General features: G+C 43.2%; 1 protein-coding gene across 2 annotated transcripts in view; it reads right to left on the bottom strand.

The window, feature by feature from the left end:
• naa50 (N-alpha-acetyltransferase 50, NatE catalytic subunit) overlaps window positions 1-21,464 on the bottom strand; it is a 34,256-nt gene that overhangs the window by 5,674 nt on the left and 7,118 nt on the right. Inside the window, exon 2 of one of the 2 annotated variants that reach the window (XM_068032924.1) lies at window positions 5,668-5,801. In XM_068032924.1, the coding sequence (XP_067889025.1) occupies window positions 5,668-5,801 (134 nt within the window). Of the gene's footprint in view, window positions 1-5,667; window positions 5,805-21,464 lie in introns of both variants that reach the window. The other variant, XM_068032925.1, reaches the window with a different exon arrangement.

Below are 21,464 nucleotides of genomic sequence, written 5' to 3'. Positions count from 1 at the left end.
AACAGGCAGATGTCCATTCACCAAAATGAGGAAGCCAATGACAGTCTCTGATCCACAACTGTTTCATTGGCAATTCATAGTTCAGTCCAAATACCTGTTCCCACTCTTCCCTCATGGGCTAACTCTCCAACTGGGCAAAAATCCAGCCTTTAAATGCAAAACCATAATGAGCATCACCTGCTCTCTATTAACACTGAAATGAGTCCTGTTTAATTAAAGGAACCAGCATTTTCAATATTGTCAATGACGACCGCTGATGGGAATCCCAATCACAATTGGCTCATTGGACTGCTGCATCCATGTTCCCCAGACCCTGCAAAGCCTCCTTCCAGGCAACTATTGTTACATACTCAGCCTTGTAGGAGGAAGCCAGCTTTGAACCAACCCCAAGGCTGGTCCAAAATCCACAGTTCCTGTTAATGAGAATGAAGCAGTAGCTAACGGAGGAAGTGAGGCACAAAAATATTATCTTGAGTCTTGTGAAGGTTCTGAGGGGTTTTGATAGTTTCCCTTTATCTATTCTGGTTACCAACCCTCCTTGCAGTAGAAACAGAGGAGACAGATTTAAGGTGATTGCCAGTGCAACAGAGGGAAGACAAAACGATTGGTTTTGAATGTAGTGAGTTGTTCTGATCTGGAATGCACTTTTAAAAAAAGTGAATTGGATAAATACTTGAAAAAGAAAAAACTGTTCCTGTACAGCTACAACACTGGCATCTACCCGGCAATGTGGAAAATTGCCCAGGTATGTCCTGTCCACAAAAAGCAGGACAAATCCAATCTGGCCAATTACTGCTCCACCAGTCTACTCTCAATCATCAGCAAAATGATGGAAGGAGTCATTGACAGTGCTGTCGAGCAGCACTTAGTCAGTGATAACCTGCTCACAAATGCTCAGTTTGAGTTCCACTAAGGGCCATCGGCTCCAGATCTCATTACAGCCTTGGTCCAAACATGGCCAAATGAGCTGAATTCCAGAGACAAGGTGAGATTGACTGCCCTTGATATCGAGGCAGCATGTGAGAGTGTGACATCAAGGAACCCTAGCAAAATTGAGGTCAATGGGAATCGGGGGAAAATTCTCCACTGGTTGGAGTCATACCTAGCACAAAAGGAAGATGGTTGTGGCTGTTGGAGGTCAATAATCTCAGTTCCAGGACATTGCTGCAGGAGTTCCTCAGGGTTGTGTCCTAGGCCCAACCATCTTCAGTTGATTCATTGATAACCATCTCTCCATAAGGTCAGAAGTGGGATGTTCGCTGATGACTGCATGATGTTCAGTACCATTTGAGATTTCTCAGATACTGAAGCAGTCAGTGCCCATACGCAGCAAAACCTGGACAACATTCAGGCATGGGCTGATAAGTGGCAAGTAACATTCGCACCACATAAGTACCAGGCAATGACCATCTCCAACAAGAGAGAATCTAGCCATCTCCTCTTGACGTTCAATGGCATTGCCATCGCTGAATCCCCCATCAACATCCTGGGGGTAACCATTGACCAGATACTTTATTGCACCAGCCATACAAATTACTGTGGCTACAAGAGCAAGTTAGAGGCTGGGAATCCTGCAGCAAGTAACTCACTTCCTGACTCTCTAAAGTCTGTCTGCCATCTACAAGGCACAAGTCAAGAGTGTGATGGAATATTCACAATTTGCCTGGATGGGTGCAGCTCCAACACTCAAAAAGCTCGACACTATCCAGGACAAAGTAGCCCACTTGATCAACACCCCATCCACCACCTTCAACATTCACCCCCTCCACCACCAATGCACAGCAGTTGCAGCGTGTACCATCTATAAGATGCACTGCAGCAACTCGCCAAGGCTCCTTCAACTGCACCTTCCAACCTTGCGACATCTACGACTAAGAACAACAAAGGCAGCAGATGCACGAGAACACCACTACCTGCAAGTTCTTTAAGTCGTACACCATTCTGATTTAGAACAATAATTGCTGTTCTTTCACTGCTACTGGGTCAAATTGCTGGAACTCCCTTCCTAACAGCACTGAGGGCGTAGCTACCCCACATGAACTGCAGCAGTTCAAAGCAGCGGCTTATGAGCAATAAAGCTGACCTTGCCAGCGACCCATTGATCCCACAAAAGAATTTAAACAAAAGCGGAGTGGGACTAATTGGATAGCTCTTTCAAAGAGCCAGAACAGGCATGATGGACCAAATGGTAGCCTTCTGAGCTGTATGATTCTATATGTTATAAAACTGAGGCAATATATTATATATTTACACAATTTTTGAGAAGAGGGAGCATTTCTTTTCCCAGCCTTTCTTTGCCCCTTTGGCATAATACCAATAAAAATCTCCATTTACACAGTATTTGGGAATCAAGCTCGATTTTCACACCGAGTGCTGTTTAATGCCAAGAGAAGCTGCTGCACCACAGATGGTCTGTGATCAGTAATGCATGCGTGCTCCTGTAGGTTTGAATAGCCCCTTCTGTTAACATTTCAGTATGCAGAGAGGATAGGGTTGGCTTTGTAGTCACAGCATGGAAACATACAGAGTCGATCAGTAAAAGCAGTCTTTTTCAGACTCTGCTACAGATTTCTATTGTTCAGTCATGGGAGTCAATCTTACATATCCCATTTAAATTTTCTATAAAAATTGTACATAGCTCCTACTAGAACAGTAGCACAGAAACAGTGATATTCTGTAACCATGTTTGCACATAGGCACCCTTGCCACTTTAACAAGAAGGATTTGGCCGTATCAAACCAAAATAGTTCAGGGCAGCCAGTCATACCAAATGTCTTCAGTACCTATCCTCCTACTCTATCTGCCTGGGATTCTCTCCCTTTAAACTAGAGTAAACCAACGCAGGTTCATCTCTTGAGCTCACAGTCACCTCTGGAACGAGCGTGTACCCAGAGTACAACCATGACCCATTCCTAAAGGGCCTGGGTTGATGTCTTGACAGATTCATTGAACAGTGTTGTGGGGTGGGGTGGATTTGGGTGGATTGGCATCTCAGGACTTGGAGTTCATAACTGAGGCAGACATGCCCATGGAGAACTGAGGGAGTAGTGTACTCTCAGAGATGCCTTCCTTCAGTTAAGGCATGAAACCAAAGTCCCAGCCACCTATTGAGGTGAACATTAAAGATCACATGGACTACTCATGCAAATGAGTCTTTGTGCTCTCCTGATTTATAAAAACCATTGACTGATGTAAGATTTGCATTGAACAGCTGGGCTAAAACTTAAACCAAGATTACGAAGAGCTAGAACGCAAGAAGAGCAACATAAGCAGCAAAGTCACCTCAAGACCAATGTACAAATGCTCCAATGTGCTTCCCCATCAGCAACCACACACACGCAGACTTGCACATGCGCGCATCAAGCGCACTAATTTATCCTGGGCTAGGAGACCAAAAGTTTAAAGCAGACTAGTGTTCTGCTGCTTAAACCTTAGCTTTGAGTTCACAAGTGACTACGATACCTTGGAAGTGCGCTTCATGTATCTTACTTTTGAGTATTCCATTACGCCCCCTTTCAGTGAAAACAAAGAATTGCAAATCTGATCATTAAAATACTATGTTGTTAATCTGACATCAGCATCTGCTTTACACCAATTCCATCTCATCTATCAGGCACCCAAGATTTAACGCACATCAGTGATACAGTTGGCCAGAATTCCCGGGGTATATAACTTAATCAGGTTTTTTATATTTCTTCCTGTTCCAGCTCAAACCCAGATACTGGCAATCCCCATCACAGAGGTAGGGAATCTGGTTCTACGCTTTTTAGATTAGATTAGATTAGATTAGAGATACAGCCCTTCGGCCCACCGAGTCTGTGCCGATCAACCACCACCCATTTATACTAATCCTACATTTCCAACAAACATCCCCACCTGTCCCTATATTTCCCTACCACCTACCTATACTGGTGACAATTTATAATGGCCAATTTACCTGTCAACCTGCAAGTCTTTTGGCTTGTGGGAGGAAACCGGAGCACCCGGAGAAAACCCACGCAGACACAGGGAGAACTTGCAAACTCCACACAGGCAGTACCCGGAATCGAACCCGGGTCCCTGGAGCTGTGAGGCTGCGGTGCTCACCACTGCGCCACTGTGCCGCCCTAACAGAAGATTAGAGGGCCACTCAAGACCTTTGAAAATATGAACCTCCAATGCCTGTGGTTCTAGATGTGCTTACGTTCTGGTTACAGTTCTTGCTCATGCCTTTAGTTACATAAAATTCGTAGCACAGAAAGAGACCATTCGGCACAACTGGTTCATGCCACTGTTTATGGTCTGCGACATGAGGCAAGTTTAAAAAAAAATATGTAGCACGTTGTTGTGATCTGGAATGTGCTAAGTGAAAGGATGATGCAGGCAGATTCAACAGTAACTTCCAAAAGGGAATTGGATAAATACTCGAAGGGAAAAAAAAAAAAATCAGAGGGCTACTGGGAAAGAGCAGGGTAGTGCGATTAATTGAATAGCTCTACCACAGCTATGGGGACCAAATGGCCTCCTTCTGTACTGTATCATTCTATAATTCTACAAGACTCCTCCCACCACTTCGTGTGCCAAAGGAGAAAATGGTCCCCTTTTAGTTTGCAGCAGTGGCCACATTTCATGGCTCACACACACTGTTCTCTATAACTAACAGGCAATAATTTAACTGGAGTAAAAGTAGAAAACTTAGCTTTCTCAAAGCATGAGTTAAGTACGCACTGAAGCAGAAAGCCCTGTGTGGATCTACACAATGTAATCTGGATTCTATCTCTGGCATACATGCAACAGAAACACATGTGTGGTATGGCATTCAAAAAGGTAAAATTTCAATATTAGTTGTGGTAGAAACTTGGGCAGAGCACAAGCAGCTGCATGGTCCCTACATGCAAGCAGTTAGATCCTGAAAGCGTGCAGAACACAAACCCATCCAAAGCCTGGATCAATGCAGGGCAGTAGCACAATTATTCTATTTTTATTGTTCAGCTGGAAAGAAAATCAAATGATTTAACGGAAGTTTGTGGAGCTACTCAGATCCCAGGCAGGAAGAGTACATTTTTTGAGAGGTCTGGTATACAAGAGCCCCTTCTGTGAATCTCTCTGCATTGCATCACCTTCAAGATGTGACTGCTCGTCATTGATTTGATGAGCTGCATTTTTTGACCTGGTTTTAACAGAACGTGAGGAAAGGGTTTCACATATTGTTTATTTTTGCAAGCAGATGAGCTGTTCCGGCTTACTGTAACCCATTACTCTGATAGGACGTTTTCTGTATTGCGCAGTTTTCTGATGGCCCTGCTGTTATCCTAGAGCACTTAGCTTCCCTCCGATTTTTTTAGTTATTTGTTCATGGGATATGGGCATTGCTCGCAAGGCCAGCATTTATTGCCTTCTTGAACCGCTGCAGTCTGTGTTATGTTATGCACAGCGCTGTTAGCGAGGGGGTTCCAGAAGTTTGACACAATGGTGATGAAAATACCCTCCCATCGAGGAGAATCAAAACCTGTGTGGCCACATAAATGGACATTTGGTCCTCATACTAGTACAGCTAACTGCTTGAATGCAGTCCCAGCACAGGTTTCAACCCAGGCAGAGCGTTACCTAGCAAAACACTATTTATTTTAAAAAGAACTTGGCTGCAAATACTACATGCATGAGGACATGCAAAAACACAAATTTTACCTAATTTTGCAAGTTCTCCAACCTCCAGCACATCCTTGTAGAATTTGTCGTTGTAACTTACAGGGAAGATGACTTGGTTTAATCGTTTCAGCTGTTTGATGTTGTGTGGAGTAACATCTCCAAGCTCAATCCGACTACTGGAACAAAACAAAGACATTTCATATAGCTGTGCCTGGAGAGATACATCAATTAGACTCAGGAAATTGCAGCACTGGAGGCGACCATTCAGCTCATCACGATTGTGCTGACTCTTTAAAACAGCAGTCTCCGCTTTTTGTCTATAACCCTATAAGTTCTTCATCGTCAAGTACCTGTCCAACTCCCTTTTAAAATTGTTTACAGAATCAGCTTCTACCACCTTTTCAGGTGCAGAATACCAGATCTCGACAACCCTGTGTGCAAACATTTCTCCTCAACACCCTGCTCGGTCTCTTGCCAATTGTTTATTAAGTTGTGACCTCTAGTTATTGGCTCACATGCCAAAGGAAATACAGTAGGTAAGGAAAACTATCAAAAGTCTCTAACTTAAAAAAAACCTCTATTAGGTCACTTTTTAACCTTCTCTGTTTAAAGGAGTTCTAACTTTTCCAACCGGAGGTTCACCAGGATGTTGCCTGGTATGGAGGGCGCTAGCTATGAAGAGAGGTTGAGTAGATTAGGATTATTTTCATTAGAAAGACGGAGGTTGAGGGGGACCTGATTGAGGTGTACAAAATCATGAGAGGTATAGACAGGGTGGATAGCAAGAAGCTTTTTCCCCCAGAGTGGGGGATTCAATTACAAGGGGACACGAGTTCAAAGTAAAAGGGGAAAAGTTTAGGGGGGATATGCGTGGAAAGTTCTTTACGCAGAGGGTGGTGGGTGCATGGAACGCATTGCCAGCAGAGGTGATAGACGCGGGCACGATAGCGTCTTTTAAGATGTATCTAGACAGATACATGAATGGGCAGGAAGTAAAGAGATACAGACCCTTAGAAAATAGGCGACAGGTTTAGATAGAGGATTTGGATCGGCGTAGGCTTGGAGGGCCGAAGGGCCTGTTCCTGTGCTGTAATTTTCTTTGTTCTTTGACCTTTCCTCATAACTGAAATCCCTGATAACACTACAGTAAACACTCTGTACCCTTGCCAAGAGCTTTACTCCTTTCCAGGTATGGTGCCCAGAACTGTCCTCAAAACTCCAGCTGCGGTCTAACCAGCGATTAGGTGACAAAAATTCAGTACCAATATTTGAATGTAGAAACTATACCAAACCTGGTGATTGACTCATTGAACAACACAGCACAGGAGGAGGCCAAACAGCCCATCAAGTGCATGGGTTCTTTCGAACATCCATCCAGTTAGTCCCACTCCCCCGCTCTTTCCTCATATCCCTGCAAATTTTTTTCTTCGACAGGCTTCTATTGAATGTTTATCCATTGTGCATTCCAAATTCTAATAATTTATTACATAAAAATGTTTTTCCTCACATCGCTTCTGGTTCTTAACCTTAAATTTGTGCCCTCTGGTTATCAACCCTTCTGCTATTGGAAACAGTTTCTGTTTATTTATTTTAACTAACCCTTCATGATTTTAAGCACTTTTATGAAAACTCCCTCTCCTCGTCCTGTCTGCAGCCTTTGATACAGTCGATATCATCCTCTTCCACACCTCTTCAGTGTCATCCAGCCGGGTGGGACTGCATTCACTTGGCTCCATTCTTATCTATCTAATCATAACCAAAGAATCACCATCAATGGCTTCTCTTCCCATTCCCACACCGTTACTTCTAGTGCCCCCCAAGGATCTATTCTTGGACACCTTCTACTTTTTATCTGCTTGCTTCCCCTTGGCAACATCATCCGAAAACAGGTCAGTTCCCACATGTATGCTGATGACATCCAGCTCGACCTCACCATCACCTCTTTCGACTCCTCCACTGTCTGAATTACCAGACTGCTTATTCAACATCCAGTATTGGATGAGCGGAAGTTTCCTCCAATTAAATATTAGGAAGACTGAAGCCATTGACTTCAGTCTCTGCCACAAACGCCACTCCAATTCCATCCCTCTCCCTGGCAACTATCTGAGGCTGGACCAGTCTGTTCACAACCTTGGTGTCATATATGACCCAGAAATGAGCTTTCAACCACACATCCGTGCCGCTACTAAGACTGCCTAGTTCCACCTCTGCATCATCACCTGTCTCCGCTCCTGACTCAGCTCTTGAGCTGCTAAAATCCTCATCCATGTCTTAGTTACCACTAGACTTGACTGTTCTAATGCACTCCTGGCTGGCCGCCGACATTCTACCCTTCATGAACTTGAGGTCACGCAAAACTCTTGCTGCCTGTGTTCTAATGCGCACCAAATGCCGTTCACCCATCTCCCCTGTCGCTTACTGACCTACACTGGCTCCCAGTTAAGAACTTCGATTTTAAAATTTTCATCTTTATTTTCAAATTCTTCCCTGGCCTGACCCCTGCCAATGTCTGTAATCTCCTCCAGCCCTAAAACCCTTTGAGATATCTGCACTCCTCTAATTCTGGGCTCTGCAGCATCCCTGATATTAATCGCTGCACCACTAGAGGCCGTGCCTTCAGCTGTCTAGGGCCTAAGCTCTGTGTTCCCTCCCTAAACCTCTCCCTCCCTCTCTCCTGTTCAGAAGCTCCTTAAAATCTACCTTTGACCAAACTTTTGGGTATCTGCCCCAATATCTTAAGCGGCTTGATGTCATATTTTGTTTTATAATGTCTCTGTGAAGTGCCTTGGGATGTTTTATTACATTAAAAGGTGCTATACAAATTGTTGACTCTCTGGAGTGGAACATGACCTTCTGACTTAAAAGGCGAGAGTGTTAATACGGAGTCAAGGATTGTCACTTTCTTGAACCACTGGGTTTCACACATGGGGCGCTGACCGTAAAAGCAAGGAATTGATTTTGAATATGTACAAGTCAATGGTTAGGCCACAGTTGGGAGCACTGCATGGAGTCCGAGGCACACAATTATAGGAAGGAAGGATATAAGGGGCCATGGAAAGTGTAGTGAGATTTTATTAGATTGAAACCAGGAATGAGGGGTTAATGGAGAATAAGCTTAAAAGAAAAAGAGAAAAATTAAATGGAATCAAAGAGGATTTTAAAAAGATCAATAAGGGTAAGAAAATACAATTAGACTAGTTAGCTTCAGTTAAAAAATTAGCACCACAGATACACTGGGCTGCATGGGCTCCTTCACAGCTGTAACTTCTATGATTCATAGAGTCGTATACGGCACAAGACGAGGCCATTCATCCCATCGAGTTCATGCCAGCTCTCCATGGAATTAAAAGACTGGAAGAAATTCTACAATGCTCTAAAATCTGTCCATGGGCCCCAGTCTACTGGTTCATCACCAATCCTCATTTCCAACGGGTTAACACTGCTCACAGAAAAAGCCCAAATTCGAGAAAGATGGGCAGAGCACTTTAAGCACATCCATCAATGAAGAAGCAATCAACAGGCTGCCACAGATTGCCGTCAACAGTTCTCTTGATAACCCTTCCACACTGTTAATCAACTACTGCAAGCAACACAATAAATGCACTGGCATCAACAAACGAACGAAGACTCTTAATGGAACTAGTACAGGATAAGACAAGGTAGAAACACCTCAATTCTCTTGGCTACTATCTCAGCAGTACCCTTAAGATTACAAGACAGTAAGGATAATAAGCACCAGGAAGTTTAATTCAAAAAGGCCTTTATCTTTTATAGATTAGTGTTAGCACCAGGAGGTCCAGGGTTCCCTTTCAGCCTTCACCTGGTCTGATTGTAACAGGGTTTAATTTTAAACACACCGTGTTTTTAGCTCCCCCTTGGTGAATTCTTGTTTACCACTTTCCAATTATAAGGCAAAGAAACCAGCACAAACAGGCTTTCTTAGGTTTAAAGAAAAGTTGAAATTTATTAAACTTTAACTCTAATTCGGCTAACGCCTATGGACACACGACGCGCCCACGCTAGCATGCATACGCGATATACACATGCAAATAGAGACAGAAAAGAGAAGAAAAATAAAGTGGAAAAGTTTGAGGCAATATCTGAAGAGTTGTTGTTGTTACGGTTCTTCAAGTTCACTGTAGAGTTCTTGATTGTAGGTAGATCTTGCTTTTCGTTGGGGCCTAGTATTCTTCTTAAACCTTGTTCGCTGTTGGAGACTTTTCTCTCTTGGGGTTCAGAGGCTTGAGAAAGAGATGAGAACAGACAGGAGAGAGATCTTCAGTCCAGGAGCAAACAGACACTCTGACTTCCAACTCTCTGTGGCCAGTTCAAAAGAAAACCCTGGAACAGCCAGCTAGTCATGTGACCAGCTGGTCTAACCAGTCCTGTCCCTTGTGGATTGTATCCTCCTTAGCATGCCCTGGAATGCGCTTCCTCACCTTTGATGTCTGTTAGTATTTAAATATTTAAATGTTGTTTTCCAGCCACAGCTGATCTGTTTAACAAGTCATTTCCTCACTCCAGCAAAGGTTAAAAATCAATGTTCATGACATTGATGTGTCTCATTCTTGGCAGGTGGGGGCCTAGCATGAAAATTCGTATGGGACAGTGATTGCCTCCTGATAGATTGTTGAATGAATAGCAGGAGGGGATACAAATCAGCTCGCTTTGTACAAGAGAAAAATTACTTGGTCAATCAGGAGAGAGAAAAATCGCTGCATATCTTCTTCTTTGGCCTCCTTGTCTCGAGAGACAATGGGTAAGCGCCTGGAGGTGGTCAGTGGTTTGTGGAGCAGCGCCTGGAGTGGCTATAAAGGCCAATATTAGAGTGACAGACTCTTCCACAGGTGCTGCAGAAGAAATTGTTTGTCGGGGCTGTTACACAGTTGGCTCTCCCCTTGCGCTTCTGTCTTTTTTCCTGCCAACTGCTAAGTCTCTTCGACTTGCCACACTTTAGCCCCGCCTTTATGGCTGCCCGCCAGCTCTGGCGATCACTGGCAACTGACTCCCACGACTTGTGATCAATGTCACAGGACTTCATGTCACGTTTGCAGACGTCTTTAAAGCGGAGACATGGACGGCCGGTGGGTCTGATACCAGTGGCAGGCTCGCTGTACAATGTGTCTTTGGGGATCCTGCCATCTTCCATGCGGCTCACATGGCCAAGCCATCTCAAGCGCCGCTGACTCAGTAGTGTGTACAAGCTGGGGATGTTGGCCGCCTCGAGGACTTTTGTGTTAGAGATACGGTCCTGCCACCTGATGCCAAGGATTCTCCGGAGACAGCGAAGATGGAATGAATTGAGACGTCGCTCTTGGTTGACATACGTTGTCCAGGCCTCACTGCCATAGAGCAAGGTACGGAGGACACGGGCTTGATACACTCGGACTTTTGTGTTCCGTGTCAGTGCGCCATTTTCCCACACTCTCTTGGCCAGTCTGGACATAGCAGTGGAAGCCTTTCCCATACGCTTGTTGATTTCTGCATCGAGAGACAGGTTACTGGTGATAGTTGAGCCTAGGTAGGTGAACTCTTGAACCACTTCCAGAGCGTGGTCGCCAATATTGATGGATGGAGCATTTCTGACGTCCTGTCCCATGATGTTAGTTTTCTTGAGGCTGATGGTTAGGCCAAATTCGTTGCAGGCAGCCGCAAACCTGTCGATGAGACTCTGCAGACACTCTTCAGTGTGAGCTGTTAAAGCAGCATCGTCAAAGAGGAGTTACCTGATGAGGACTTTCTGTACTTTGGGCTTCGCTCTTAGACGGGCAAGGGTGAACAACCTGCCATCTGATCTTGTGTGGAGGAAAAATCCTTCTTCTGAAGACTTGAACGCATGTGAGAGCAGCAGGGAGAAGAAAATCCCAAACAGTGTGGGTGCGAGAACACAGCCCTGTTTCACGCCACTCAGGATAGAAAAGGGTCTGATGAGGTGCCGCTATGCTGAATTGAGCCTTTCATATCGTCATGGAATGAGGTGATGATACTTAGTAGCTTTGGTGGACATCCGATCTTTTCTAGTAGTCTGAAGAGACCACGTCTGCTGACGAGGTCAAAGGCTTTGGTGAGATCAATGAAAGCAACGTAGAGGGGCATCTGTTGTTCGCGGCATTTCTCCTGTGTCTGACAAAGGGAGAAGAGCATATCAATGGTCGATCTCTCTGCACGAAAGCCACACTGTGCCTCAGGGTATATGCGCTCGGCCAGCTTCTGAGCCTGTTTAAAGCGATTCGAGCAAAGACTTTCCCCACTATGCTGAGCAGGGAGATTTCACGGTAGTTGTTGCAGTCACCGCGGTCACCTTTGTTTTTATAGAGGGTGATGATATTGGCATCTGTTTAACAAGTCATTTCCTCACTCCAACAACGGTTAAAAATCAATGTTCATGACATTGATGTGCCTCATTCTTGACAGGTGGGGGCCTGGCATGACAACTAGTACGGGACAGTGATTGCCTCCTGATAGATTGTTGAATGAATAGCGGGGGGGGATACAAATCAGCTCGCTTTGTACAAGAGAAAAATTACCTGGTCAATCAGGAGAGAGAAAAATCGCTGCATATAGTAACACTACAAACACGACCTGAATGGAGATGACTGGACAGTTCTCCTGTCAATCACACCTGGAAACTGTTGTAAGTGACTGGGTTTGATTTTATGCACATAATTTGTATTATGTAATTATCCCCCACTCTGCATTATACTGGAGAAAAAAAATTGTTTTCATCAGAAGGCTGTTTACTGTAGTTTCAGTCTTGAGTTTGAGACTCTGTTTGTTCCAACTTATTGGTCAATACTGTGGTTTTAATATTCACAGAGTAAATAACCATCATTGTCTCTTCAAAGGCATGATGTTTGCCTTTGTCTTCCTGCGAGAGTTGCTCAAGTCCCATTGCATTGAGGTTGCATCTAGAGACAGACAGACTTCAGTGCTGAGTACAAATTCAACAGAAATGCTTCTGCAGTATCATGACAAACTGGAGACTTCCCAATTCCGTTCCAACATGGAACCAAGATCTGAATGCCATTCCTTCTGCAGCTATCGTGCCAACCTTCTCCCATGTTTAACGTTACAGGAGCTCACCACAACCGAATTTGCCAGTATCCGTGTGAGACCCCATTTTTGGCCAAGTCACCTCACCCTCAAGCTTCTCTTGGGATGTCTCAGCAGCATGTACCTTAACCAAAGGACCAGGGTCTGTTCCTGTAACTTCACCGTAAAATTTGAAATACTCGAGGGAGGCATACGATGGCTAAGGTTTGGGTAACCAGACAATCGCTTGTTCAATTATGTCGTCCACTAAATATGCTCCGTTAACCCCCAACAGTGGAACGGTAGCCAAACTCCATTTGAAAATCTGGCACCTGATGGGTTATCCTGCCTATTGTACACGAGAGGAAAGGGAATAAAAAGATATGCTGAAAGATTGAAATAAGGCAGATGGAATAGGAGGAGACTCACGTGGAGTCTCAACACCAGCAGACTAGATGGACAAATCTGCTGTACATTCTATATATTCCAAGTAATTGTCACCCATCTCTACACTTCCAAATATCACACTAATAACAACACACCAATACTTGAATACAAACTAACCACGTGCAAGATAACAGAGTAGACCTGAGCTGGAGGACATGGTCACATCCGCGTGCCACACTACACCACATCACACAAGTTTCATGAACAATTTACGAACTTGCAAATAGAGAGCAATAATTATTTGAAATCCTCCTTAAAATCCTGCTAGCAATCAATAAAAACAATAGCCGTCATGTTTGTCTGAGCTGTACAACTTTAAACATCTTAGCACTACTCTTTCCACAAAGCAGCAGCACCTGAAAAATACTACCCTCTGGATTAACATGTTAACTGTAAATGCACTATTCAGTGCGAAAGTATTCCCGTGTGGTAGAACTCTGAATCTGTTTAGTTCTCAACCCCTATGCAACCTTGCTACAGTTTCTGACGTACGGCGCAATAGTTTTATCATTCATTCTGGACTGGTTTGCAAAGCCATTTCAGGAGACAGTTAAGAGTCAGCCACATTGCTGTGGGACTGGAGTCACATATACTTCAGACCAGGCAAGGACAGATTTCCCTCCCTCAAGGACATTAGTGAACCAGTTGGTTTCTTTTACAACAATCTGACAGCTTCACTGTTACTTTTACTGACACCAGAATTTTATTTACTACCAGATTTTAACTGAAATCAAAATCTCAAACTGCCATGATGGGATTTGAACTCACTTTCTCTGGATTACAAGTCTAATAAAACAAGCACTGCAATACCATATCCATGAAATTAGATGATGCTTCCTCTCTCTCACAAAACAAGCAAACATTCTACTTGTGGATTGGCTCGATGTCAGTCAACATTTTAACAAATCTTTAAATCCTATTTTTATACATTGGTTTATTCTGAATGAATTGAAGAGAAAAATTTGCTTCTCCTGATATTTCTCCATATTTTCCCATTTTCTCCAATGTTCATATTAAGTTGGTCAATACTGGACAGAACACACATGTCTGTTCTCAACTTCAGGCTGATGAGACTGCTCAATCACTGCAAATAAAATTAGTCGTTATATGTTAGAATGATTTGCTATGCTTACAGTGACAGCTGTTAAAGGACACTGTTCAGACAGTCTGAACAGGTGTTGGTGCTAAAATAGCATCATGCTATGGGATTTCAATTTCTTTACTCTTCACTGCTGACAGGAATAGGTTTCCCTCCTCCTCCATCTGACTGTGCTCAAGCTTGAAGCAATGAAATACTAAGCACCCTGAAGTTAATTCAAGTAAGGTCTTCAAATCGATTAGTTCCCGTTTAGTCGTCCTCAATCGTTTAACGTCTACGTACAACGGAACCCCAACGTCTAAAGGGCGCCCCATTCCAGAGTCTTGAGCAAAGAATCTGGACTGGCATTTCAGTGCAGTAATGAGTGAGTGCTGCAATGTCGGAGGTGCCATCTTTCAGATGACACTTTATACCAAGGCTCCATCTTTCCTCGAGTGGATATAAAAAATATTATTGCAGTGGGAGATGGCGGCGCAGTCGTAATGTCACTGGACTAGTAATCCAGAAGCCCAAGCTAATGCCGAGTATACGAGTTCAAATCCCACCATGGCAGCTGATGGAATTTAAATTCAATTAATGAATATATGGAATTGAAAGCTGGTCTCAGTAATGGCCATGAAACTATTGGTTGTCATAAAAACCCATCTGGTTCACTAACATCCTTTAGGGAAGGAAATCTGCCCTCCTTACCTGGTCTGACCTACAAGTGACTCCAGACACACCGCAATCTGGTTGACTCTTAAATGCCTTCTGAAATGCCTAGCAAGCCATTCAGTTCCAGGATCAGCGACAAATGCTGGCCTTACCAGTGATGCCCACATCCCATGAAAAGAATTTTTAAAAAAGTATTTCAAAGAGCAGAGGAGTTATCCCACTTGTTCTAGTCCAATATTTATTCCGAAACATCACTTGAAAAAAATCTGGTCATTATTGCACTGGCTGCTGTGCTGCCTGCATTGCAACAGTGACTACACCTCAAAAGTACTTCCATTGTTTGTAAAGCACTTTGGGACAGCTTGAGGCACTACATATATGCAAGTTGACCAGGTGCAAAAGGAAAAACCTGCTACTTTATTTCTTAGCCCCCCACTTTAGCACAGCATCCCTTTAATGAGCAATTTAAACAATATAATTGTTCTCAGTTACAACACAGTCTGACATCTGTGTGTTGTTGGCACAGTATGCAGGTATGCTTGGGCTCTGTGCTGTACATTTGGAAGATTTCCTTCTGTTTCAGTCTCAATAGCTATATTGCTAATGTCCCCAGATTGGGTCTTTAGTTCCCTGATTCATATTGCTTGGGTTGGGGATTAACGTGCTATCAAAGCGGAATGCACTGGCAGACTGCAATTAGGAGGAAACCAAGGGTACTGGTCCAAGGAAACCACAATGGGCAGGGATCGAGTTGGGCATGGCTTGATCATCTACATGGTGATCTTTTGGAATCCACAAAGCACTTTCCCCACAAACTCTTTGGCATTCTATATGAAAGAAAGACAGATTTAGAGTCAGAGTTATGCAGCACAGAAACAGGCCCTTGGCCCATCGTGTCCGTGACAGCCACAAAGCACCAATCTTCTAATCCCATTTTCCAGCACTTGGCCCATAGTTTTGTATGCTATGGCATTTCAAGTGCTCATCTAAATACTTCTTAAATGTTGTGAGGGTCCCTGCCTCTACCACCCCTTCTGGCAGTGTGTTCCAGATTCCAACCACCCTCTGGGTGAAAAACTTTTTCCTCAAATCCCCTCTAAACCTCCTGCCCCTTACCTTAAATCTATGCCCCTGGTTATTGACATCTCCGCTAAGGGACAAATTTCTTCCTATCTAACCTATCAATGCCCCTCATAATTTTGTATAGCTCAATCAGGTCCCCCCCTCAGCCTTCTCTGCTCTAAGGAAAACAACCCTTGCCTATCCAGTCTTTCATAGCTGAAATGCTCCAGCCCAGGTAACATCCTTGTGAATCTCCTCTGCACCCTCTCCAGTGCAATCATATTCTTCCGATAGTGTGGCAACCAGAACTGTACACAATACTCCAGGTGTGGCCTAACTAGCGTTTTATACAGCTCCATCATAACCTCCCTGCTCTTATATTCTATGCCTCGGCTAATAAAGGCAAGTATCCCATATGCCTCCCTAAACACCTTATCTACCTGTGCTGCTGCCTGCAGTGATCTATGGACAAGTACACCAATGTTCCTCTGGTCCTCTGTACTTCCTAGGGTCCTACCATCCATTGTATATTCCCTTGACTTGTTAGTCCTCCCAAAATGCATCACCTCACACTTTTCAGGATTAAATTCCATTTGCCACTGCTCTTTCCATCTTACCAGCCCATCCTGTAATCTAAGGCTTTCCTCCTCACTATTTACAACACCACCAATTTTCGTGTCATCTGCGTACTTACTAATCATACCTCCAATATTCACATCTAAATCATTAATGTACACTACAAACAGCAAGGGTCCCAGCACTGATCCCTGCGGTACACCACTCGTCACAGGCTTCCAATCCTATCACCCTCTGCCTCCTGCCACCAAGCCAATTTTGGATCCAATTTGCCAAATTGCCCTGGATCCCATGGGCTCTTACCTTCTTGACCAATCTCCCATGCGGAATCTTATCAAAAGCCTTACTGAAGTCCATGTAGACTCCTTGCATTAAAATAGATGCAATACATCCTTGCATTATTCGCTTGTGCCTTAACAGGTTTATATTTGCTCTGCCTTCCAGACTGACTTAGTTTGAAGTTATATAGCGGCTATCATGACCTCGGGACATCTCAAAGCTCTCAGAAGCCAATGAAGTACTTTTTGAAGTGTAGCAGCTGTTGTAATTTAGGAAACGCAGCAGCCAATTTCAGCACAGCAAGCTCCCACAAACAACAATGTGGCAATGACTGGATCATCAGTTTTACTGACACAGAAGCTAGATGCTAGAAGTCTGAAATAAAAAACAGAAAATGCTGGAAATACTCAGATCAGGCAGCATCCAAGGAGAGAAAAACAGTTAACTTTTTAGGTCGATAACCTTTCGTAAGGTTCTGCTCTTCAAAATATTGGTGATGGGATCTTTCATGTCCATCCAAGAGAGCAGACAGTGCCTCGGTTTAATGTCTCATCTGAAACTCGGCATCATTGACATTACAGCACTCCCTTAGTACTGGCACTGGAGCATCCTCCTGGATTATGTGCTCTCAAGTCACGGTAGTGGGACTTGAACCCACGACCCTCTGAGTCGGGAGGGGAGAGTGCTACCAACTGAGAAACAGCGGACATCTGAGGCAATTGGGCCGAAAGTCTTGGAGCACACCAGATGCTGCTCCCTCTCTCTTGTTGGCAACATGACCAGCAGAGTCATAAAAGAATTTGCAGAGTCTCCCAAGGTCCAGAGTGATCCAGCTTTATGCTCCTAGAGAGCACAACTGAAGTAGCTATCTTCAAACACGCAAAATAGGAAGCTTTGCCCCTTTTGACTTCTTAACACCCGTCCACTCTGAATGAGAATGCTGAATGTGTTAACTTGTCCTGAATTTTGGGTGGTTTTAAGGTATGGACATACACACAAGGCACAACTTATTAAAGCAGATTCTAACAACTACAGCAAGCAATGTCTCATCATCTATAGCAACGAGGTGAATCGCTAATCGCCACTTTGAAATAGTGTATCCGAGATTTAATTGTGCGTCCATCAGGTAATGCCTGCTTTGGCAACAAAGTACATGAATAAAGAAACGCATTCATCCTTTACAAGGATGATACCAGAACTGAGAGGTTTTAACATCAGGAAAGGCTGAACAGGCAGTGGCTCTTTTCTCTAGAGAGGTGACCTAACAGAGGTCTTTAAAATTATGAAGCGGTTTACTATGGTAGACGTAGAGAAAATATTTCCACTCATGGGGGAGACTAGAACAAGAGGCCATAAATATAAGATGGTCACTAACAAATCCAATAAGGAATTCAGGGGAAACTTCTTCACCCAGAGAGTGGTGAGAATGTGGAACTCGCTGCCACATGGAGTGGCTGAGGTGAGTAGCATAGATACATTTAAGGGGAAACTGGATAATCACATGAAAGAAAAAGGAACAGAAGGGAATGCTGATAGGATGAGATGAAGTACGCTGGGAGGTGGCTTATGAGGAGCATAAACACCAGCAGAGAACAGTTGGGCCAAATGGCCAGTTTCTATGCTGTAAATACTATGTAATTCTATGGAATATAAAAGGATGTACAACAATTAAAAAATTTCATTACTCATTTAATGAAAAGAATCTAGTACTGAAACTCTCAATCTTGGAAGACTGCTGAAGTTGAAGTCTGCCTTTGTCTGACATGACGGTAGAGAACAAATAAGTCATGCGATGAGATGGCACAAGAAGTTAAAGCAAGTTTCCTTGCAGCATTTGCAGAACAAATCAAGTTTGCCGACTATGTGTTACGAAAGTACTTCAATTTTTTGTTAAATTTTGAGGACTTGTGTGTTAAAACTGAAAAGGGTCCCAAAGATGCTGGACTTTGCGTTTTTTTTTTTAAAAAGAGGTCATCGAAAGGTCTTTTGGAGTTGGTTTGTACACAACCCTTACTGGAAGTCATCTGTCATCAGATAATTAGCCAGTAGCGGCCTTTTGACTTGAGGGAGATGTTTACAGAGAAGTGACAGGTCAAGATTTAAAAGGGGGCCAAGAGGTTTGACTCTTGAGATATTGTTTTGCTTTAGACAGTCAGTTGGAGTTTTAAAAACCAGCCAAGAGAGCAGTCACCCCAGCTCAGCCTTTTCCATCTCTTTGGAAAACCTGCCAGTTTTTCCATCTGAGAACCTATTAGAAGCAAGTGTAAGAAATAGAAAAATTGATGCTACATTCATCCTGAAAGGCCTGCTTGAAACCCCAGTTGCCACATTTCTCCTGAGATGTTGGAAAAATGTGCCAGATAAATACTTGATACTGCTTGAACGAATTGCTCCAGAAAAGGATCCCAGTGACAGCAGTCTACGGGTATTTGGAATGTCAAACCAAAAAAAAGGACATCCGACAGCTTTCCATTTCTTCTCTTTTTTCTTCAAGAATTAGCAAGTATTTGGCCAAAGTATTCTTTTTTTCTAACCGTGCTCGAAAGAGAAAATCTCTATTTTTCAGTTAACATGCGTGTGTGTGTGTGTGTGTGTGTGTGTGTGTGTGTGTGTGTGAGAGAGTGAGCGAGAGAGAAAAAAAGAGACAGAAGAGCTAAAGTAAAAGGGAACTTTATATTTTTCCTGTGTTGATACTTTGCTTCATTACTGGTTATGTCTTGTTTTATAATAAACTAATAATTTTGCTGTTTATTACAGAAACCTGGTTGGTGTATTTTATTCCAGGATAAAAACAGAGTCTATGATTGACTGTATCGGTAACTGGGTAAACATTTAAATATATGTCATGACCTGTGGAGAAGTGGAACTAGAAAACAAAACAGTACATTGCTCCTGCCTCTGCTGTAACAATAGTGACTACACTTCAAAAACTAACTCATTGGCTGCAAAGTAATTTAGAACATCCCGAGAACAAGAAAGGTGCTGTACGAATGCAATTTCTTTAAGTTGCCATTATCTCGGACTTGTAAAGATGGCCATAAAACAACTAAGTTGCATCCTCATGCAGGTTTTTAAAATCCGCTGTGGATGATGCAAGAGATAGATTGATGCAATAAATCTTCTGCATGCACTTTAACATTTAAGAATTTGAGTGCTGTAATGTTAAATAAAGGAGCCTTATAGATTACAACCAAGTGAGGTTTCATTGAACAGGATCCAAATATCCAACTTGTAACAGAAAATTTGGCAATATTCACTTAAAGGAATTCCCCAAGATAAGGCCATAATTATTCTACTCTATAAAAATACTTTCATTCCTATATTAAAGGGTGCAGTTTTTTTTTAAAAACCACTTGGTTGTAACTAAACAATGCTGGTCAGCTAGAACATCGTGATCACATCAGTAGTGAATAGGAACAGGAGACGGCCATTCAGTCCCTCAAGCTTGTTCTGCCATTCAATTAGATCATGGTTGATCCATACTTAACTCCATTTACATGCCTTTGCTCCATATCCTGTGCTACCCAACAAAATCTAACTTACGCAGTTCTGAATTTTTCATTTGAACTCCCCATCCTCCCCACACAGCCCAACAGCTTTTTGGGGAGAGAGATCGCCAGATTTCCACCATCCTTTGTATGAACGCATGCTTCCTGACATTACCCCTAAATATCACTGCAATGGAAATAAGAGCTTTTCTTCCAACTAAAATGTTTACCAGCCATAGATCTGTGTGTAGCAATCTTGCCTGAATCAGAAGGTTGTGGGGTCAAGCCCCACTTCAAAGCCTTGACCTACAATCTAGGCTGACAGTCCCAGTGCAGAACTGAGGGAACATGCACTGTTGGAGATGCAAGAAAGGTTCTGTTGTTTGAATTATACAGTACAGATGGTGGCTATTTGGCCCAAAGGTCCTGGAACTCCTTGCAACTAACAGGCCCAAAATCACCAGTCACATGTGGCCCAGGTAACATGTAAAGGCTGGAAGTAGTATTTGATCACAGCAAGCTCTTTGGACCTTTTGTACAAGGGGGAACTCTTGTGTTCTTCTGCATGAAAAGTACAGTCACCTTGACTGATGCATCCAAACAATTGAGTATTTAGTCAACCCCAAGATTAAAAGCTGCTGTAATACCCACAATGCCAACAAAAATCACAGAAACAAATGCAGCCTTTAAAAAAAAACATACAAAATCAAAAAGACCACCCCCATACAAGTAGAAACTGCATCTAGTTTCAACATGTTACATTACTTTCCATGCGGTTAAGCTCATGTTTCCATTCAATCCAATGTAACGCTACAGCAATGCAGACAAAAATAGAAAATCACAATTTCCATACTTTCAATGTCATCACACTTGAAACCACATAGAAAAAAAATCATAGAAATTTACAGCACAGAAGGAGGCCATTCAGCCCATCATGTCTATACTGGTCAAAAAGCAGTTATCCAGCCTATTCCCACTTTCCAGCTCTTGGTCCGTAGCCCTGTAGGTTATGGCAGTTCACATGCATATCCATACGTAAAATGTGAAGCGTGTTTCTGCCTCTAACATCCTTTCAGTGAGCTCTAGACCCCTACTACCCTCTGGGTGAAAAAATTTCTCAACTCCCCTATAATTCTTCTCCCAATTACTTTAAACTGTGTCGCTGGTTACTGACCTCTCTGCTAAGGCAAATAGGTCTT

The sequence above is a fragment of the Heterodontus francisci genome, chromosome 6, assembly GCF_036365525.1.
Source record: "Heterodontus francisci isolate sHetFra1 chromosome 6, sHetFra1.hap1, whole genome shotgun sequence".
Lineage (NCBI taxonomy): Eukaryota > Metazoa > Chordata > Chondrichthyes > Heterodontiformes > Heterodontidae > Heterodontus > Heterodontus francisci.
This window is presented reverse-complemented; position numbering and strand designations above follow the sequence as displayed.